The following is a 20,753-nucleotide window of genomic DNA, read 5'->3' as shown; positions in this document are numbered from 1 at the left end:
AAAACAATTCTTACAAGGTACAGATATGTCAAAATGCACCTAAAAATTGGAGGTACCATCCATGTTGTACCACAGGAAAGTGGTCTCGGTTTTTCCCTACGGCCAATAATAATAAAGTTACTAAAATAAGCTATTTATAGTAACGTAAAAGGGAAGTAATTAAAAAAAATAAATATTGTAAGTGAACAAAAGAAGGCTCTGCCAAATAAATCTGTTGACATAAATGAAATTTCAGATCAGTATCTTCCTTAGTTATGGAGATATACCCATTTTATTTTTAAATAAAGGGAGGTAATTTGACATAAAATCAGTCCATAGTTATCTACCCTGATTGTCTCAGTCCAACTAATGACAATTATGAAATTTCAAATAAGTCCTTTAAGTACTTACTGAAATAAATCCATTTTGATTACAATCAGGGGAGGTAATCAGATATAAAATAACTCTGGAGCCTACGATTGGATCTGATTTGTCATGGAATCTAAGATTTATTGTTGTTGAAGATATTTTGGAAGTTTGTATCAAATAAAACCATAAATGAAGTCTCTATATGGCTGCAAAAGCCAAAATAGCCAATTTTGGACCTTTAAGGGGACATAACTCTGGAACCCATGATGGAATTTGGCCAGTTTAAGAAAGGAACCAAGACCTTGTGGTGATACAAGTTGTGTGCAAGTCTGGTTAAAATCAAATCATAAATGAAGCTGCTATTGTGCAGACAAGGTCAAAATAGCTAATTTTGGCCCTTTCAGGGGCTATAACTCTGGAACCCATTATGGGATCTAGCAGTTCAAGAAAGAAACTGAGATCTTATGGTGACACAAGTTTTGTGCAAGTTTGATTAAATTCAAATCCTAAATAAAGCTGCTATTGTGCAGACAAGGTCAAAATAGCTAATTTTGGTCCTTTCAGGGGCCATAACTCTAGAACCCATAAAGGAATCTCGCCAGTTCAAAAAAGGAACCAAGATCTTATGGTGATACAAGCTGTGTGCAAGTTTGGTTAAAATAAAATCATAAATGAATCTGCTATTGTGCAGACAAGGTCAAAATATCTAATTCTGGCCCTTTCAGGGGCCATAACTCTGGGATCCATAATGGAATCTGGCCAGTTCAAGAAAGGAACCAAGATCTTATGGTAATACAAGTTGTGTGCCAGTTTGGTAAAAATCAAATCATAAATAAAGCTGCTATTGTGCAGACAAGGTCAAAATAGCTAATTTTGGCCCTTTCAGGGGCAATAACTCTGAAACCCATAATGGGATCTGGCCAGTTCAATAAAGGAACCGAGATCTTATGGTGATACAAGTTGTGTGCAAGTTTGGTTAAAATAAAAACATAAATGAAACCACTATCGTGCAGACAAGAAATTGTTGACGCACGCACGCACGGACGGACGCACAGAAGACGGACGACGGACGAAGGGTGATCACAAAAGCTCACCTTGTCACTATGTGACAGGTGAGCTAAAAAGAGGACAAATAGTTAAGGAGGCCATACACATAGCTGTTATACATCTGCAATCATATAACTAGAACTTCTTATTCATGAAAAAATGTATGTCTCCCACCACTTTCCACACAGACATTGTAAAATGCCACAAATTAAGGGCCATAACTCTAATGAAAATCACTGAACCATAACATTAATTGATAAACACAACTTGGCTTGAAACTGATCACTCTTGTAAAGTTTGGTGGAATTCCAACCAGTGGTATAGAAGTAGCACATACATCATAAGATCGACAAATTAAGGTTCATAACTCTGCTGAAAATCAATGAACCAAAACATGCCAATAATATGCACCATATGGCTTGGCACTGGTCACTCCTCCACATAATAAGGTAAGAACAAGAGCACCGCCTACGGGTGCCATCGCTCGTCTGCAAGTGCTGGACAATATGTTAAACAAGAGGGCCATAATGGCCCTATATCGCTCACCTGATATCATTGCACTTAAGGACAAGAAGGTCAAACAACACTGGGAAGAAATTTAACCAAGAAGAAAAAAAAAATCTTACAAGGTACAGATATGTATAAAGTCCACAAAAAAATACACCTAAAAAATGGAGGTACCATCCATGTTGTACCACAGAAAAGTGGTCTCGATTTTTCCCTACGGAAACAAAGGGAGGTAATTTGACACAAAGTCAGTCCATAGCTATCTACCCAGACTGCCTCAGTCCAGCTTAAGACAATAATGAAATTTCAAATGAGTTCTATAAATATTTATAGAGATAAATCCATTTTTATTAAAATCAGGCGAGTAATCATGCATTGGTATATGCATGTAGAAGATACAGAGTTCAAGCCTATACAACAATATATTAGTAAAGTATTCATATCGATAAATGTTCAATCAAAAGTTATCTAATATGACTCTTTCTTACCATGGAAGACATAAATAACATTTCAAACCAATCTCATTAGAAGCTGCTAAGGTGTATTCATTTAGATAAACAAGAAGCTGCGTGCTGCGTTCAATAAACGCTTGATGCCCCCGGTGGTATCCTTGTCGACAGATTTTGCACCTAAGTCCAAAACAAGGTCAAGGTCAAACTGAGGTCAGGTGATGTTTGAAGATGAGGAATGGTCAAAGTTTACATCTGTATTAGTATCAATTCATTCTTGTAAGGGGTATTGATGCTAGACAAAACATTTGGTTAACCAAGAGATGGTCCATATAAAGCAACCTAAGTCCAAAATGAGGTCAAGGTCAAAGTTAGGTCAGGTGATGTCTGAAGATGAGGAAAGGTCACAGGTTACATCTCATTAGTATCAAGTCATTCTAGTAAGGAGTATTGATGCTAGATGATACGGTCCCATTTGGTTAACCTTGTACTGACGAACGAATGAACGGACGGACAGGACAATCACTATATGCCTCCCGCATCAGTAGATGCTGAGGGCATAAAAATAAAGGGTGGTAATTTGTCATAAATTCAGTCAATATGTATCTTCACTGATTGTCCAAGTCCATCTGTTGACATAAATGAAATTTCAGATCAGTATCTTCATTAGTTACCAAGATATACCCATTATAATTTGAAATAAAGGGAGGTAATATGACATAAAATCAGTCCACAGTTATCTACCCTGATTGTCTCAGTCCAACTTATGACAATAATGAAATTTCAAATAAGTCCTATAAGTACTTACTGATATAAACCCATTTTGATTAAAATCAAGGGAGGTAATCAGATGAAAAATAACTCTGGACCCTATAATTGGATCTGACAGATTCGCCATGGAATCCAAGATTTATTGTTGTTGAAGATATTTTGGAAGTTTGTATCAAATCAAACCATAAATGAAGTCTCTATATGGCTGCAAATTTTTAGCCAAATTGGCAAATTTATGACCTTAAAGGGGCCATAACTCTGGAACCCATGGCAGAATCTGGCCAGTTCAAGAAAGGAACCAATCTCTTGTGGGATACAAGATGTGTGCAAGTTTGGTTAAAATCAAATCATAAATGAAGCTGCTATAGTGCAGACAAGGTCAAAATAGCTAATTATGGCCCTTTCAGGGGCCATATCTCTGGACCCATAATGGGATCTGGCCAGTTCAAGAAAGGGACCGAGATCTTATGGTGACACAAGTTTTGTGCAAGTTTGGTAAAAATCAGATCATAAACAAGAGCGCCGCCAAACGGGGCAATATACGCCCAAAGGGTTACATCAGAGGATGGGAGCAAAATTTAAAGAACTTGACTGTTGAAGCCAAAAGGACAGGAACAAGAAAAAGAAGAAATTCCCCAAAATTTTTTTTCAAAGTCCACAAAAAAATTCTTACTTGGTAAAGTTATGTCAAAATACATCTAAAAATTGGATGTATCATGCATGTTGTACCACAGAAAAGTGGTCTCGGTTTTTCCCTACTGCCAATAATAAACAAGAGGACCATGATGGTCCTGAATCGCTCACCTGTCCCAACATGACCCAGTTTTGAACTGAGTATGACGTCATTTTTTTCTATTATTTGACATAGTGACCCAGTTTTTGTCCTCATGTGACCCAGTTTTGAACCTGACCTAGATATCATCAAGATGAACATTCTGACCAACTTTCATACAGATCCCATGAAAAATATGGCCTCTAGAGAGGTCACAAGGTTTTTTCATTATTTGACCTACTGACCTAGTTATTGATGACACGTGACCCAGTTTCAAACTCGACCTAGATATCATCAAGATGAACATTCTGACCAATTTTCATGAAGATCCATTCAAAAGTATAGCCTCCAGAGAGGTCACAAGATTTTTCTATTTTTAGACCTAAGACCTAGTTTTTGACCGCAGCTAACCAAGTTTCTTCCAATAAAGTTTCGTTGAAATTGGCATTATGGTTTTGAAGACGTTCTTTAACAAAGCTTCAGACGATGGACGGATGGTAGACTGAAGTTGGACATCCAACGATCCTTAAAGCTTTCCATGAGCACTTCATGTTCAAGTGAGCTAAAAATTGAGAAAGGTCAATCCAAAAATGCTACAGACCAAGTTTCACCAAGATCTTTCAAGAGTTTCATTGGTTTAAACAATACTTTATTAATCACAATTCATTTACAACATGTATATATATATATCAAAAAAGCATACAGGATTGAGTAGTAAGCTGAAAGCTTATTTGAAACTCTCTCCTTAAAGAGTTTCATTAGAAGTTGTTACAAGGATTTTCCTTTTTAAGCTCTCACAATCACAACCATCTGAACAAAGTAGAGAGAGGTACATGCTTGGATGCTATGGAACAAGTTTGGTAAAGATCTGTCAAGTGATTTATGTGAATGGTTGTTTAATGATTTTCCCTATAGTTACCTGTGGCAGCTCCTAAACGGGGTCAAGCAGAACCATTTGAACATATAATTCATAGATATATGCATTACGAAGACCTCATCTGGATCAAACTTTCTCAATGCATAGATGGGGTGTTTGTAAAGACCTACGTATGTATATATATGTCTTATGAACTTACTCTGGCTGGTTGTTCCTGTACCTCATCATCACTATTGTCTGATATATCATGTACACGGACTGGAGCAATGTTTTCTTTGGGTGCTGCTTTAACTGTAAAAGAACAAATCGTAATCAGGTGTGGTGTCATCATAGCACTAAGCAGTACCAATTGAGCATATACTTCCCTGCAAGTGACAAAACTTAGATAAATTTTTATCCCACAGAAGAAAAAAAACAACCTGTAGGTTCTCATTGTGCACCTCAATATCAACAATGCTCACCAAAGTTTTGTCAGGTATAAAAACAAATAAGGTAAGATTTACACAATCATCCAGAGCTTTTAAAGGGCTTAGTTATAATGTGGCTGCTACATTTTTTATCAAAACAAAACTTGTTAATTTTTTGCTATTTCCTAAGTAAGGGGTGTCACAATACGCTTGAAGTGTACCACAATATATTGCAATACATTTTTGTCGTATTGCAATACGTACCACAATATATTGCTTCTTGAACTAAAGCTATGACCCGAGATTCTTTTACTACTGTAAAACCTTTATACACGTCCATACTCTTAAAAATAAGTTGTAGAAAGTAAACATAAGCTAAAACAAGTATCACTCTCAAGGTTTTGAATAGAATATAACTTATAAGGGCTTCATGACTTGAACTAGAAATTAGAAAATAATTAACATAAGGAATGTATACGTGTGCAAGTCAGTTTCATTCTGAAAGTTATTGTATGTACTAGATATATACTGCACTGTTTCAACATGTTTAGTTCATGATTGTTTTCTACAACTTATTTTTAGAGTATGGACATGATTGTGTCCAACTTTCGGTTCCACTCTCAGATGCTGCTGGTTGATATGCGTTTTAAGGTATTGGACCCCTTATAGTAATGTTTTAAAAATGGCATTTGCTTGGTATATTCTTAAAGTTGACCATGTTTCGCACCGTGCTGCAAATTTTAAACAACTTTTACTGTGCCGTTTTTTGTAAATTTTGTATAATTTATGGAATTTCCTCAAGCTCAAATAGAGACAAATTTCAATGTGATGGCCACTATCTAAAATGTTTGCAGAGAATTTCATTACAGCATTAATTTTGATGAAAGAAACATCAAACTATTGTTAAACAATTATAAAACACAAAATAAAACTGTAAATATAACTTTTTTCTAGGGTGCCTCAAGTAAACAGATTTAATGAGACAGAATTCTAACTCCAACATTGAAAAATTAAAGTCGAATCCTGTAGGTCTGTTTTGAATTTTGCTCACTTCATTCAAAAATAATCTTGGGGCATGAGTAAAACCTACCTGCATTTCTTCCACAATATATAATCTAAAGAATGACGGCAAAATAGAGAACTTTTACCATATATAACTCAGTATTTTTAAAGATGTCTAACTCTACCCCTCCTGATTCAGAGGTAAATTCACTTTGAACAGCAAGAAACTGCTTATAAAATGAAAATTTTCCACTTTCGTACAAAACATCCATAATAAGTCTTGAAAGAAGTAAAAACTTACTAGAAAAAGAGGAAAATATGGAGAAAAAAATTTGGGTCCCAGTGGGGCGTGAACCTAAGCACCCCTGAAAATTGCAGTCAAAGTAGGTTTATGGTAGGAATTGAATACTCTTCAAAAAGGAGGTACTCTATTACAGGTCCAATACCTTAAAGTAAAATGTCCCGCCGCTGTATTTTACGGTACCACTGCACAACCGACAGATTACAATACCACTGACTATTTTTTTTTGTCTGCAGGTCAAATTTCAACCCGAAACGAGACCTAAGATTTCTCTCTTTGTCTTTTAGTTCGCGACAATTCTAAGGCCAGCACCTCTGTCTGCCATGTTGTTTATATTTAATCATTGTCATGGAAAGATTGGATTCATGCGTTTATCAACAAACTCCAACACAGTGATACCTCCCCTTATCGGTACAGTAGACACTGCCACCACATATAAATTCGGCTGGATTTCAGCCGAGTGAATTTTTTTCAATTTTGAGTTTTGTTGTACAAAGTTCAAATGCCAATAGTTAAAAATGTATATTTTGATTGTATCACGAGTAGAGAACAAAAAAAAATATGAAGAAATAATAAATTTACTTATTTTCCTGCGCGGAGGTTGGTTTATCAACTGCTGTAAGCACCTGCATCACACGGAACATTTATCGATTCGATTAATGTTTTGGAAGTAATATTTCCATCAAGAAGACCATGAAAAAAATGGCAATTTGCAAAACATATTTGACAAAGAAAAAATGTGAGGAAATACCGTAGAAAACCGGTACGTTGGGTGCGTATCGCGGTGCAATACAGTTTTGGCAACATATTGCAATGTACTGGTATACCAGTTTATCGTGACACCCCTATTTCCTACAAGTGAATGAAGTATTGCCATGTAACTGGAAGGCACCTAATTTTCTCTACTGTTATTTATAGTAGCAACAAAGGGAAGTAAATCCTAAAAAAAATTCTATATAATATAAGTCCACAAAAAACGCTTTACCAGGTAGAGATAGGTCAAAATACACCTAAAAATGGATGTAACATGCATGTTGTACCACAAAAAAGTGGTCTCAATTTTTCCCTACAGCAGTAATAAAAAACGTTACAATATAAGCTATTTATGGTAACAACAAAGGGAAGCAATTCTAAAAACAAGTGTGCCTCATGCTGGTGAACATTTGTGCCAAGTTACATCAAAATCCCTCCATGCCTGAAGAAGAAATGCTCTGGACAGTCATTCTTGAATTTGACCTTTGACCTCTAAGTGTGACCATGACCTTAGACCTAAGGACCTGGTTCTTGTGCATGACAATCAGTCTCATGATGGTGAACATTTATGCCAAGTAATATTAAAATCCCTCTAAGGATAGTTGAGTTACAGAATGGACAGGAAAAGAGCCCCTTTGGCCTTTGACTTCCAAGTGTGACCTTGACCTTTCAGCTAAGGGCCCAGGTTTTGCGCATAACACATGTCTCATCCAGGGAAATATTTGTGCTAACTGATAACTAAATCCTGTTTTGCATGACAAAGTTATAGACCGAACAGGAAAGAAATCCTACAGACCTTTGATCTCTGAGTGGGACCTTGACCTTTAAGCTAGGGTTCTGGGTGTTGCGCATGACATGTCATCTCATCACGGGGAACATTTATGCTGGACTGGACACGAAACAGACCCTGTTCATGCCTTGTAAAACATCTGAGACAACTGCCTTGTGTGACCTTGACCTTTGAGCCAGGGGTCCCATTTTGCGCACGACATGTCGTCTCATCACGGGTAACATTTGTGCCAAGTAATATTAAAATCCCTTCATGAATGACAAAATTATGGACCGGATACAAAATTGCGGACGGATGGAATGAATGAATGATGGAAAAGTGCATTCCTATAGCCCCCGAAACTGGTTTTCAACCAGTAGGGGACTAATAATGGTTGCCTCATATATTTATCATAGGTCTGAATACTAGATTAACATAGTAGAAAATATTACTGAATCTGTTCTTTTTTATTACTTCCATTTAATGGCTCTAACAGCATAAATTCCTGTGAAAAATATAAAATTGCGCTTTTCTATCCACGTTACAATACATGTTCTTTTTTTAACACAAATTTAAAGTTCTATGGAACTTTATAAGTTAAAATATTATGTGTAAACTTACCATTCTCCTTTTTAGCCCCTGTTGATGTAGTCACCTTACATCTAGCTTGGTTGTTTAAGTGTACATCAGTTACTGTGTCTGTCACGTCCACAGGTGCTGTGGTGCCATACAGGGACACATGCTCTGCAAGTTTCTCATCTAACATTTTACATATCTTGTCACCTGAAACACAATATTTAACAACTTTGAAAAATTCAGTCCCTCCTTCCCTTTTGTTTCTTTGATAAATTAATTAAGAGTAAAAAAATTCATGTTTCTTTTGTATTGCCACCATGATATACGTTACATGGGATCTTGCCTTTTGCCCAACCGTGATGGACATTTCCCCCCGAAAAGTTAAAGTAGTATAAAGGAAATCTGCCACTCTTTCCTGTTCCCGCCCCCTCCCCACACTAGCTTGTTTACTTCTGATCATTTGTACAACACTTCTCAATTAATAACAACATAATCATATCAACATAATTTTAGGTTCAAGTTATGGTGAAAGAAGAAGACCCAGTAACCCCTCGAGCCATATTTCAGTTACAACTGGGTACTACAACCAACCTTGTATATACATGTTGGATGGCTTCCTCACATGAACGAATCTTACAATCCAAGTGCAGAACTCAGCAGTGAGGGGCTAGTGATTCAAAAACCTAAGAACTGGTGTTTAAAGTTCTTCCTTAAATTTAATATTATTTTACAGAGACAACATATCCAAAAACAAACAAAAGAAGAGCTGTCCGTAAGACAGCGCGCTCGACTTTTCTCAGTGCTTGACTCTGAATTAAAGCTTCGCCAGTAAAAAAGATTCCAAGTTAAAACAGGACATAACTCTGTCAAAATTCAAATCAGAGTTATGGGAATTGTGTCTCTTGGTGTAGACTTTGATAGTAAATAACTATTTTGAGTTTCAAGTCAAAAGCTTTAATAGCAACAGAGATATTTGACTTTATCAAAAATTTTAACAAAAATTGTAAGTTAAAAAGGGGCATAATTCTGTCAAAATTCAAATCAGAGTTACGGGGATTGTTTCTCCTAGTGTAGACTTTGACGGTAAATAAGTATTTTAAGTTTTAAATCAAATACTTTAATAGTAACAGAGATTTGACTTTATCAAAAACTTTAACCAAAAATTCTAAGTTAAAACGGGGCATCACTCTGTCAAAACTTAAATCAGAGTTATGGGAATTGTGTCTCCTGCTGTAGACTTTGATAGTAAATAACTATTTTGGGTTTCAAGTCAAAAGCTTTAATAGTAACAGAGATACCGGTATTTGACGTTATCAAAAATTTTAACAAAAAATTCTAAGTTAAAAAGGGGCATAATTCTGTCAAAATTCAAAACAGAGTTATTGAGATTGTTTCTCCTGGTGTAGACTTTGATGGTAAATAAGTATTTTAACTTTCAAGTCAACAGCTTTGATAGTAACAGAGATATTTGACTTTATCAAAAACTTTAACCAAAAATTCTAAGTTAAAAAGGGGCATAACTCTGTCAAAATTCAATCAGAGTTAAGGGGATTGTTTCTCCTGGTGTAGACTTTGATAGTAAATAACTATTTTAAGTTTCAAGTAAAAAGCTTTGATAGTAACAGAGATATTTGACTTTATCAAAAACTTTAACCAAAAATTCTAAGTTAAAAAGGGGCATAATTCTGTCAAAATTCAAATCAGAGTTATGGGGATTGTTTCTCCTAGTGTAGACTTTGATAGTAAATAACTATTTAAAGTTTCAAATCAATAGCTTTGATAGTAACAGCGATATTTGGTTTTATCAAAAACTTTAACAAATGGCGATGCCGACGCCAGGGCGAGTACAAAAGCTCTACTTTTTCTTCGAAAAGTCGAGCTAAAAACATGCTCTTGACAATACATATTCATACAAGATTATTGGTTTAAGATAACTAAACAACTTCCTGTTTTAAAATGGATCTCAACCAAAATCCAACTAAAAATGAAAACATTGAAAATATGAGGCGGCAAATTGGTACTATCATAAAGCACAGGTAAGGAGTTAAATACTTACCAAAATTCTCTAAAATTTTGCATTCTTTTCCAGTTTCAAACCTCAAGGGGAATTTTCGTAGAGTGTTCAAAGCCTAAAATACATAAATTACGACACTTCACGAAATATGGTATAACTATACCAACAATAAAAACCTACCAATATCAGGGATCAGCCTACAAGGCGATTTGAGCGATATCGTCGCCTTAAAGTCGGCCACTTCGCTTAATTATCGCCTCCGGGCGAAATCCAAATCGCCGAGTTTTTCAGCGAGTTATTATCTGTTTACTTAAGTTGCAAAACTTGATGCATATTCTAGATTAAATTATCGATAAATCCATAGTCAACCCCGCCTACTCGCCTGTCAAACTTCAGCCAATCGTAGCGTTAATATCTAACAGTGTCAATCAATAATATTGTAAGCCGCCGCCATTTTGAAAATTTTCAATCGGCGTGTAAAAAGCCGATAAACTTAACGAGAGCATGATTTTATGCAACAATTGTATATTATTCTTTCATTTTATTAAAGATTACTTCAAAAATTATTTCAATTACCATAATTACGGTCAATTTCTGTAAATGAACGGCACGGGTACTGTGGATAAAAAATGATTTCGCGGACGTCAGAACTGCCGTACAAAATATTGTAAAAAGATCGCCATTAACTACGAGTTTGGTATTATTTTCGAAAAAAATAATAAATGAATAAATTAAATGTATAAATCTGAACAAATTGGTGCAAAAATCGGGCATTATAAAAGTACGAGAATCGAAACATTAATGAAAATTTTCACGCCGTTTTGATCGTGCACCTGTTAAATTTACTAATTTCGGACATGTAAATTTCGGATAAAAATTTAAAGGCGACTTTTTCATAGCTAAGTTTATACTTTATTTAGAAATTCATGAAAATGATAATGCAAGAATCAATTTCCTTAAATATTTACTGTTTATAAGTTACAGCTAGACCCACAGAAAGTGGATATATATGGGCAAGAAACTGAATGCTATGCCGATTCTTCTCCTTAAATTTCTCAACTTCTCCCTAAATTCTGTGGAGGGAGAAGTCACTTCTCCCTAAAATTTTGACCTAGGCTGATCCCTGCAATATTCCTGGATGTATCTCTACAATTTCATGAACTTTGTTTTAACAGAAGCAATGGTCAACACATTTAACAAATTAGTGTGTCTTATCTATTTTTGTCTGTTTTCTTTGGGTTTAGATTCACACAGACACAACATAGGTCATATAGTGACTTCTGCTGTTCATGGTGGAGAAGGACTCTTGGCAACCCTCCAGGCAATGTTTCAGACATGTGATGGCACCAAGGTAGAACCAACTTTCTAAAAGCTAGCTGGATGGCTTTTTCACATAAAGAATTCTACACCCAATTTGGCTAAAGCAAGGTTTAGAACCGTATCAGTGAAGGGCAACTGACTGGAAGTCAACAACCTTAGCCACTCAATCATGGAGGCCACTTAACCTATTTTTGACATCTTTTTATTCAGCACACAGTAGAACTCACTGAAGGTCGCAAGATGAGTAAAATGCTCGAAAATGCAGGGCGTCAAACAATCAAACAACATAAGATACAAGAGCCCGAGGGTCCTGACCTGATCAACACAAAAATCTAAGGGGTAATCTACTGACTAATGGCAATAACTCTACTCTGTTTGAAAGCTGTAGGTCCTAGCATTCTCCAGTTATTGACAAGAAACAATTTTAAGTCTCCAAGTCACTGTAATCTTAACCTTTGACGTACTATCCACTTGACAACAGGTGACCACAGACAATAATCCTATAAAACTTGAAAGCTGCAGTCATATATAATTTATGCCATTAGAGTGAGTGATTTATGATTATTAGTCTGTAAATGAACTTGCCAAGACAGTTATTACTATTCATTCAGATTACAGGACAGGGAGATGTTTAGGTACAGCATCCAACTACTACTTCAGAACTTAATGTTTGAATCTGAAGGAGTGCCAAATATAACTGCAGTCTTCATATTTCCAGTTTGAAGGCCAGAGTACTATATTTCATTTCAGGAAGGAGTTGTGCGAGTTTACATATAATATAACTAGTAACAGATTTCTCTAAAACTGACAAAAAATAAGTATGATTACATTAAACAAATACCTTTCCATATGTATACTGACTCTTGATGCCTTTCTCAGCTGCACTGTCTCTCCACTCTGTCAGCCATTGTACAAACAATGGATTCGGACATACTTCTTTCTTTTTCTTCTTTTTACCATACAGAGGGTGTTTGTCCATGTTATCTGTAGTATGTAGGTTTTAACTGAAAAATATGAACAAGAGGGCCTAGATGGCCCTAGGTCGCTCACCTAAGAAACACTCCGTAACAGTGTAAAACATGTTTGACCTAGTGATTTCATGGAAACAAATATTCTGACCAATTTTCATTAAGATTGGACCAAAAAATTGGTCTCTTGCGATAAAACAAGCATTTTCTTAGATATGACCTAGTTTTTGACCCTAGATGACCCATGTTCAAACTCAACCTAGATTTTATCAAGGCAATCATTCTGACCAAAATTCATGAAGATCAACTGAAAAATACAGCCTCTATCACATACAGAAGTTTTTTCTTTGATTTGACCAAGTGACCTAGTTTTTGACCTCAGATGACCCATATTCAAATTCGACCTAGATTTCATTAAGGCAATCAACCTGATCGAATTTCATAAAAATCAATTGAAAAAAACAGTCTCTATCGCATACACAAGATTTTTCTTTAATTTGACCTAGTGACCTAGTTTTTGACCTCAGATAACCCATATTCAAAATCGATTTAGATTTCATCAACGCAATCACTATGACCAAATTTCATGAAGATCAATTGAAAAATACATCCTCTATTGCATACACAATGTTTTTCTTCGATTTGACCTAGTGACCTAGTTTTTGACCCCAGATGACCCATTTTCAAACTCGGCCTAGATTTTATCAAGGTTATCATTCTGGCTAAATTTCATGAAGATCATTTGAAAAATACCGCCTCTATTGCATACACAAGGTTTTTCTTTGATTTGACCTAGTGACCTAGTTTTTGACCCGAGATGACCCATTTTCGAACTTGGTCTAAATTTCATCAAGGGTATCATTCTGACCAAAATTCATGAAGATCAATTGAAAAATAAAGCCTCTATCGCATACACAAGGTTTTTACGTGATATGACCTAGTGACCTAGTTTTTGACCCCAGATGACCCATTTTCGAACTCGTCCTAGATTTCATCAAGGTAATCATTCTGACCACAATTCATGAAGATCAATTGAAAAATACCGCCTCTATCACATACACAAGGTTTATCTTTGATTTGACCTAGTGACCTAGTTTTTGACCCGAGATGACCCATTTTCGAACTCGGCCTAGATTTCATCAAGGCAATCATTCTGACCAAAATTCATAAAGAAGAATTGAAAAATACAGCCTCTATCGCATACACAAGGTTTTTCTTTGATTTGACCTAGTGACCTAGTTTTTGACCCGAGATGACCCATTTTCGAACTCGGCTTAGATTTCATCAAGGTTATCATTCTGACCAATATTCATGAAGATTAATTGAAAAATACCGCCTCTATCGCATACATAAGGTTTTTCTTTGATTTGACCTAGTGACCTAGTTTTTGACCCGAGATGACCCATTTTCGAACTCGACCTAGATTTCATCAAAGTTATCATTCTGACCAATATTCATGAAGATTAAATGAAAAATACAGCCTCTATCGCATACACAAGGTTTTTCTTTGATTTGACCTAGTGACCTAGTTTTTGACCCGAGATGACCCATTTTCGAACTCGGCCTAGATTTCATCAAGGTTATCATTCTGACCAATATTCATGAAGATTAATTGAAAAATACAGCCTCTATCGCATACACAAGCTAAATGTTGACAGACGACGGACGACAGACGACGGACATCGAGCGATCAGAAAAACTCACCTGAGCATTGCTCAGGTGAGCTAAAAAGAGATCATCAAAAAAAGGTTTGGCTGAGGGTCTTTAAGAAGATACATGTAGTGTAAATACAACAGCATAAACAAATGAAGCTCCTTAAATGATTGCTATACGTACTTGCCTACTTGCATGCAAAACTTTATCCAAGGTGTGACGGAAACGCCAGGGTGAGTAAGAATAGCTCAATACAGTCAAGCTAAAAATAATTGACCCAACGTTCCAAACCCTTCAAGTTTTACAGGTACCCCAGGTAACAGTTCTGGGTCCTATCCTCTTCTTAATCTACATCAATGATTTTGCCAACTATATAATTTAACACAGTACTTTAAGACTCTTTGCAGATGATAGCATGATTTATAGAGAAATTAAAACCTTAAATGACTTTAAACTTCTTCAGTTTGATTTGGAAGCTGCTGGTAAATGGGAACAGCATTGGTTGATGCATTTCGTCCTGATAAATGTAACATCCTTAGTACTACACAGAAAAAGAATCCCATACAGTTTAAATATAAACTACATCATCATACTCTAGAAAAAGTTCAGTCATCAAAATATCTAGGTGTAACACTTCAAAACAACTTGAAATGGGATAAGCACATAAACTCAATAACTAACAAAGTAAATCAGTTCCTTGGCTTTAGAAGATACCTAATGACTGTTGCCATTAAAATGAAGCTGGCCACTTTGAACATTTTGTTTTTTGAAATGTTCATGTAAAACCCATTCTTGTTTGGTGTCATCAAAATGCAGAGCAAATAAAGTGTCCTGTAAACCATTAGCTGGGCCTGAAGATTTAAGTAGCTTTTGAACATGGTTCATGACTCGGTTGTTCAGCCATGCATTTTCGTTTAGAACATCGTCCCTATCTGATAATAGAAGCTGATCAATCCATTTATCCTCTATACAAGTATTTAAATCGAAGGTTGAAGTGCTCAGTTCTTCAATCAAAATTTGTTGACATAAATTATCACTGTTTCCAACCGAATCGATGTTTTCATAAAATTTCATCTTCTTTTTGGCTTTAGAGGAAGTTTCGCTGGATTTTCGTTTTTTAAAGCTACTTTTTAAAATGTGATTCTCTATTGTACAGGGTGTCTGTGGTGTAACATAACATTTGTTTTCTGTTTTGAACACTGGTGTCGGTGGATCATTTGCTGACGGTGTGGAGCATTTCTGTGCAGACAAAGAATCAGGTGCAGCGATTACTTCATTATCAGTTTTTCTGGGTTGTTTCTGGCCCGTTTTTCTGGCAATTCTTGGTCTTGTGATTTTTCTTAAAATAGACAAGTTCTTAACAGTTTTGGTTTTGTTTTTTAAATTATCATCGATAATCAAAGACTGCTTCTCGGCTAAAATATGATAACATTGCCCAGTTGAGGGACAACTGCACAATTCTGTTGGTTGTAAAGTCACTACGCGTTTTGTTCCTTTTATGCCTGAAACCATAAATGAATTCACTGACGACACATATTTTATTAAGTCATTTTCGATTACATAATGAACTAGAGCCTGTTGTGATAAACTGATAAGACTCTATAAGACACAATTAAAAGAGCTTAGATCTATAACAATTATTGTCACGATATTTCACAGAACACTCTGTTATGTAAAATGATGTTCAAACTGCAAGTAAAAATACATTAATTATTTACGGTGAATATTGTATATATTATTTACAATACTTCTCAGTTTGTTGCTCCTATTATTAACCCTTACCATGCTATACACAAGTAATTCTGCCTTTGCGACCAGTGTAGATCATGATCAGCCTGCACATCTGTGCAGTCTGATTATGATCTGCACTGTTCGCCATTCAGCCAGTATCCTTTTGGTAAGCACCCCTTTTAACAGTCAGTGGCACTGTCCAGATTGGAAGATGGACAAGTTCATTATAGAAATAATAATTTAGCAGGGTAAGGGTTAAGAACTACACCACTTCAAATTTTCAATAAATGACAACACCAGAACAGAACTTTTTTTTGAACAGAACAGAACTTTATTCATAATAATATGACTTGAACATAAGAAGGTCCTCGTCATCATAGCTATATACAGCATGCAGTAATAACACCAAACGCTGTCGAAAAAAAATCATAAATCTTTGACCAAGTATATCTTCTGTTGTAATTGATGAATTTCCACAAATTTAACATTTTTAGAAACTTCGTAACACACTCTTTCATATGATATCAAAATATATAAGGTTTATTAAGAATTATAAGTTAATAATTTATGGCCGTATTTTTGTACTTTGTACTTACTACTGCTGGATAGAATCATGCAGTTGTAATATTTATAAAAGTTTGATGTTGCACAATTTATTAATATTTGCAAGACTGTCATTCAAATGCCACATATGTAAAGTAAGGAAGGTATTATTTCAAAAGATATTACATTTGTTACGATATGTATCTTATTTCGAGAAATAAATGGGATGGCCGTAGTTTTCATTCTCAAAAATATGCAAACCTATGGCTGGAAAATGAGTCGATATTGTATGTAGTTCTCCGTACTTATTCAGCATACAAGCTTAATTTAAGTTATATATTTAGCAAGTACATAACCGCTTTCATCTGATATCAATTTTATTAAATTTGATCAAGAAATAAAGAAATAAATGGGTACTGCAGTACTGGTACTGATGATAAACCCGGACAGATGATAAAGTCGAACACCTTGGAAATATTCGATTGCAATCGGTTATTTATAAAATCGAACACACCATCTAATAGTTTCCACTTACAACACCAACTGGTGTAAACAAAAACAAAATTGGTAAATATTTTGTATAAATGACTTACATAAATTTGTATAAAAAATATTTATCCAAAATTACTGGGGAAGAGGGTGTTTATTGCGCATGCTCACTGTCGAAACATGAAGGCCTGACATTTGTTAACTTTTCATTACTTGATCAGGAATGACTGTTGCAGCTTTTTGGGGAAAGTTTCAATATAATAATATCAAGGAAATTTTGTAAATGACAAAGGGTTCGAATTTATCATCAGTCAACGTTCATAAAGTCCCCTGTTTACATACCCCTTTCAGGCCCTCACTTCATGTGAGCTTGCTTACTAAATATAAATTTGAATTATGTAAAGTTTTCAGCAAAGGTTAAGCTTTATTTTGATACTGACCATTGATTTCAATTTGCAGAAATAAAAAAGTTACAGGTAAAAAACCTCATTTTCTGTTCGGGTTTATCATCAGTACCAGTATGGCCGGATTTTTCAATAAATTCTTAACTGGATAGATAGGACGGCCAGATTTTACACTTTGCCCAGTGATGCCCTGTACTGGGATTTATCTTCCATTATTTTGGTCCTTCAAAATTTTGACGTTTAACTTTATCATGACATCACAGTACATTAGGGGTTCTAATTGACCAATCAGAGGGCTGCATTTTCGAGTACCTGCCAGTTTCCACTTGGGTATAACGAAGTATATTTACAATGAAGATACAGTGACTTCAGAAATAGATATCACACTATTTTAGAAATCAAATTCAGATTTTTCACTGCACATGCCCCAGATGATGCTACAAACAACAAAACTTTGAAGTTTCACTGAAATATTATATCGATTTAATACCTTTATTTTAGTTAAAAGTTTAAGATTTTACACAGGGAGTCTATGATAAAGTCCGAGTAAAATGTAATCAATACCCAAGTGAAATAAGTATCATTCCGCAATATTTTGGACATGTTAAAATTATGAATTGCCCTGTCACAAATATGAAACAATCCGAACGTCAAATTATTTTGACTAGGACTTGGCTACAGTAGTTCTTTCATCCTGAGATCGCATTAAAACTTTAAATGTAAGGAAAGTATCAAAGTACCATAACACAAAACATTACAATGCAATGTGGCCTACGTTAAATAAGTTAGTTCGGATATTGTCTGATTGTCATCGCGGAATCTAATAACATTTACAATTTCTACGATTCATAAATTTTACAATCAACTGATTACATACAAAGTCAGGTCTGATTTATTATTGAACTCAAAATATATCAGTTTCAATGTCATACTTGAAGTCAGTGACTTTAAATTAATGATTTTGTTAAATTTAAAACGACCGCCAATTGTATGTGTTACCTCCCCTTTTGTTTACAACTTTATAAACCCAAAGGAATATACTCAGCCCCAAAAGAGATATTGTATCTCAAAGACCTGTAGCCTCCAACTATCGAACGCTACCATCTCTCGATCGGTTTCAATATATCACCGGATTACCGCTTTCTGCAAAGGTACTTTACTAATCTATTGGCATTTTCATTGGTCTTTTGCCAGTTTTAAGCAAAGAAATGGTAAGTGTTTTATTCTATCCTTTTCTTACTGACAAAGTACACCGACCTCATAAAATTTACAAGAAAATCTAATTGTTTATGTTTTGGTATGTTTCCCGTCTGTCAGATCTAACACATACATGTGTACAAATTTTGTCATTTTGATGAGACTATAAAAATAAACTTATGGACTATTCAAATACCATAACAAAATAAATAGGTGCTTATTATTATGCCTAATTAATTTTTTTTCTGCTGAATTTCAAATATAATTCATTCAAGGTTTAGAATCAGTCATTAATCTGTTATCAACAGTTTATTTTACAATAAACTAATCGGCACGGAAGAGTGTATTCATCTGGAGTTCCTCGGTTATTTAGGTTTTGAAAGAAAAAGGTAAACAATCGGGTGAACGCTGGTATCTGTAAACCATTTAGATCCAAGTTTTAAGTGAACACTGGTTAAGTCTTATTTGATATTTCATTTTCAACAAAACTTAAGATGTAAATAACCCTAAATCTCTAGAAGAAGGAGGTCCGTACCCCTAGAAAACTCCTAACAGGCTTGTCTAGAGGTACGGATCCGTACCCCTAGACACTTCCTTAAATAAATGCATTAAATATTATTGCTGAAATATTTGTCTGATTTGGTGTCATGACACCGTTAAAGGCAGTACTGGTGGAAGGTCGAGAATTGGTTCTCTGCTGAATGTGATTATCGATCGAACCTACCTACATGTACATACCTGTATTACATCATGTAGTAGAAGTGAACATCTCAAAATAGAATACACAGCTTTGAAAAGGGTCAGTCTACCAATCAATGTTGATATCTTATATTTGATTATTTTTTAACCTATAAAATTACAACAAAATAGTGTAAAACTGGGTCGAGAGATGGTACATGGAGGCTAGTAGCAGTAATGGGCAGGTAAGGCGTAAAAAAAATTGTTTGTCTCCGGTATCCCGACCTATCCTAAATTTTTGGCCCGACCCTAAATGTTTTTTAACAAAAAGTTGTAAAACTGTCCTTTTTATGCTTTAAACATGGTCAGTGATGTTAGAAATGAACTTACTGATGCTCTAAAGGCGTAATCCCCTTATCTGTATTTATTTTTTGACACAAAAATAATTTTTGAAAAGTCTCCCTTAATAAAAAAAAAAATAAAAAAATAAAAAATTCCGACCTACCTTCCCTAATTTTTTTGAGCATGTTACCGGAAACAAAGATTTTTTTAGGCCTAATCCAGACTACTGGAGAAGATTTAGACTAACAACTTTTATACATTTCCAATGGCCCTTAGCCTTTTGTGCCATATAACGACTTCTCTTAAAGATTCGCTGATTCATCCCAAAACAAATTGACTGTTGATAGATAAAAAACAAAGACAAATATCAAACAGGGAATGCCACGTACCAAAAACGCAGCCTCCACAAAACGAAACCCACAGCACGCAGACGTGCACACCACAAACACACACATACACCCACGCACACATAAACGCACGTACACAAAGCCAACACACGAGGACAAAACGAACAAACAAAGGAACATAGTGGGGCACCGCCTTGGAACGGTCAGTGGCAAAAACACCACTGGGGAGCTTAATTAAACCGGTTTATGGTGCGCACCTAACCTCACTCTTTAAGTCTTACCCCCACCATGTTCCAAAGACACGGGGCAGTGTAAATAAAAGTAATCCCCTCCAGTTGAAGCTCTAACACACTTAATGGAAACAAAAAGGCATGGCATGTAAAACACAAAAATTCTCGTGTATAAATATATAAAAACTCACAATAAAATCTTCATTTGCAGACTCCCAAATCCAACAATGTGATTTAGATGCATTGAACCGTTGAAAA

General features: G+C 35.3%; 1 protein-coding gene across 6 annotated transcripts in view; it reads right to left on the bottom strand.

The window, feature by feature from the left end:
• LOC123525538 (crossover junction endonuclease MUS81-like) overlaps nt 1–18,707 on the bottom strand; it is a 38,123-nt gene extending 19,416 nt beyond the window's left edge. The window contains exons 1-5 of one of the 6 annotated variants that reach the window (XM_053521335.1): nt 18,634–18,707; nt 12,755–12,917; nt 10,636–10,708; nt 8,625–8,786; nt 4,971–5,062 (exon numbers count right to left, since the gene is read on the bottom strand). In XM_053521335.1, the coding sequence (XP_053377310.1) occupies nt 4,971–5,062; nt 8,625–8,786; nt 10,636–10,708; nt 12,755–12,892 (465 nt within the window). In that variant the 5' untranslated portion in view covers nt 12,893–12,917; nt 18,634–18,707. Of the gene's footprint in view, nt 1–4,970; nt 5,063–8,624; nt 8,787–10,635; nt 10,709–12,754; nt 12,918–15,248; nt 17,922–18,633 lie in introns of those variants that run through there. The other 5 variants (XM_053521344.1, XM_053521328.1, XM_045304666.2 and 2 more) reach the window with 5 other exon arrangements.
• Nucleotides 18,708–20,753: the final 2,046 nt, after the last annotated feature.

Source organism: Mercenaria mercenaria, chromosome 1 (genome assembly GCF_021730395.1).
Source record: "Mercenaria mercenaria strain notata chromosome 1, MADL_Memer_1, whole genome shotgun sequence".
NCBI classification, from domain to species: Eukaryota; Metazoa; Mollusca; class Bivalvia; order Venerida; family Veneridae; genus Mercenaria; species Mercenaria mercenaria.
Note: the sequence above shows the minus strand (reverse complement) of the source record. Positions and strands in the feature narration are given on the sequence as shown.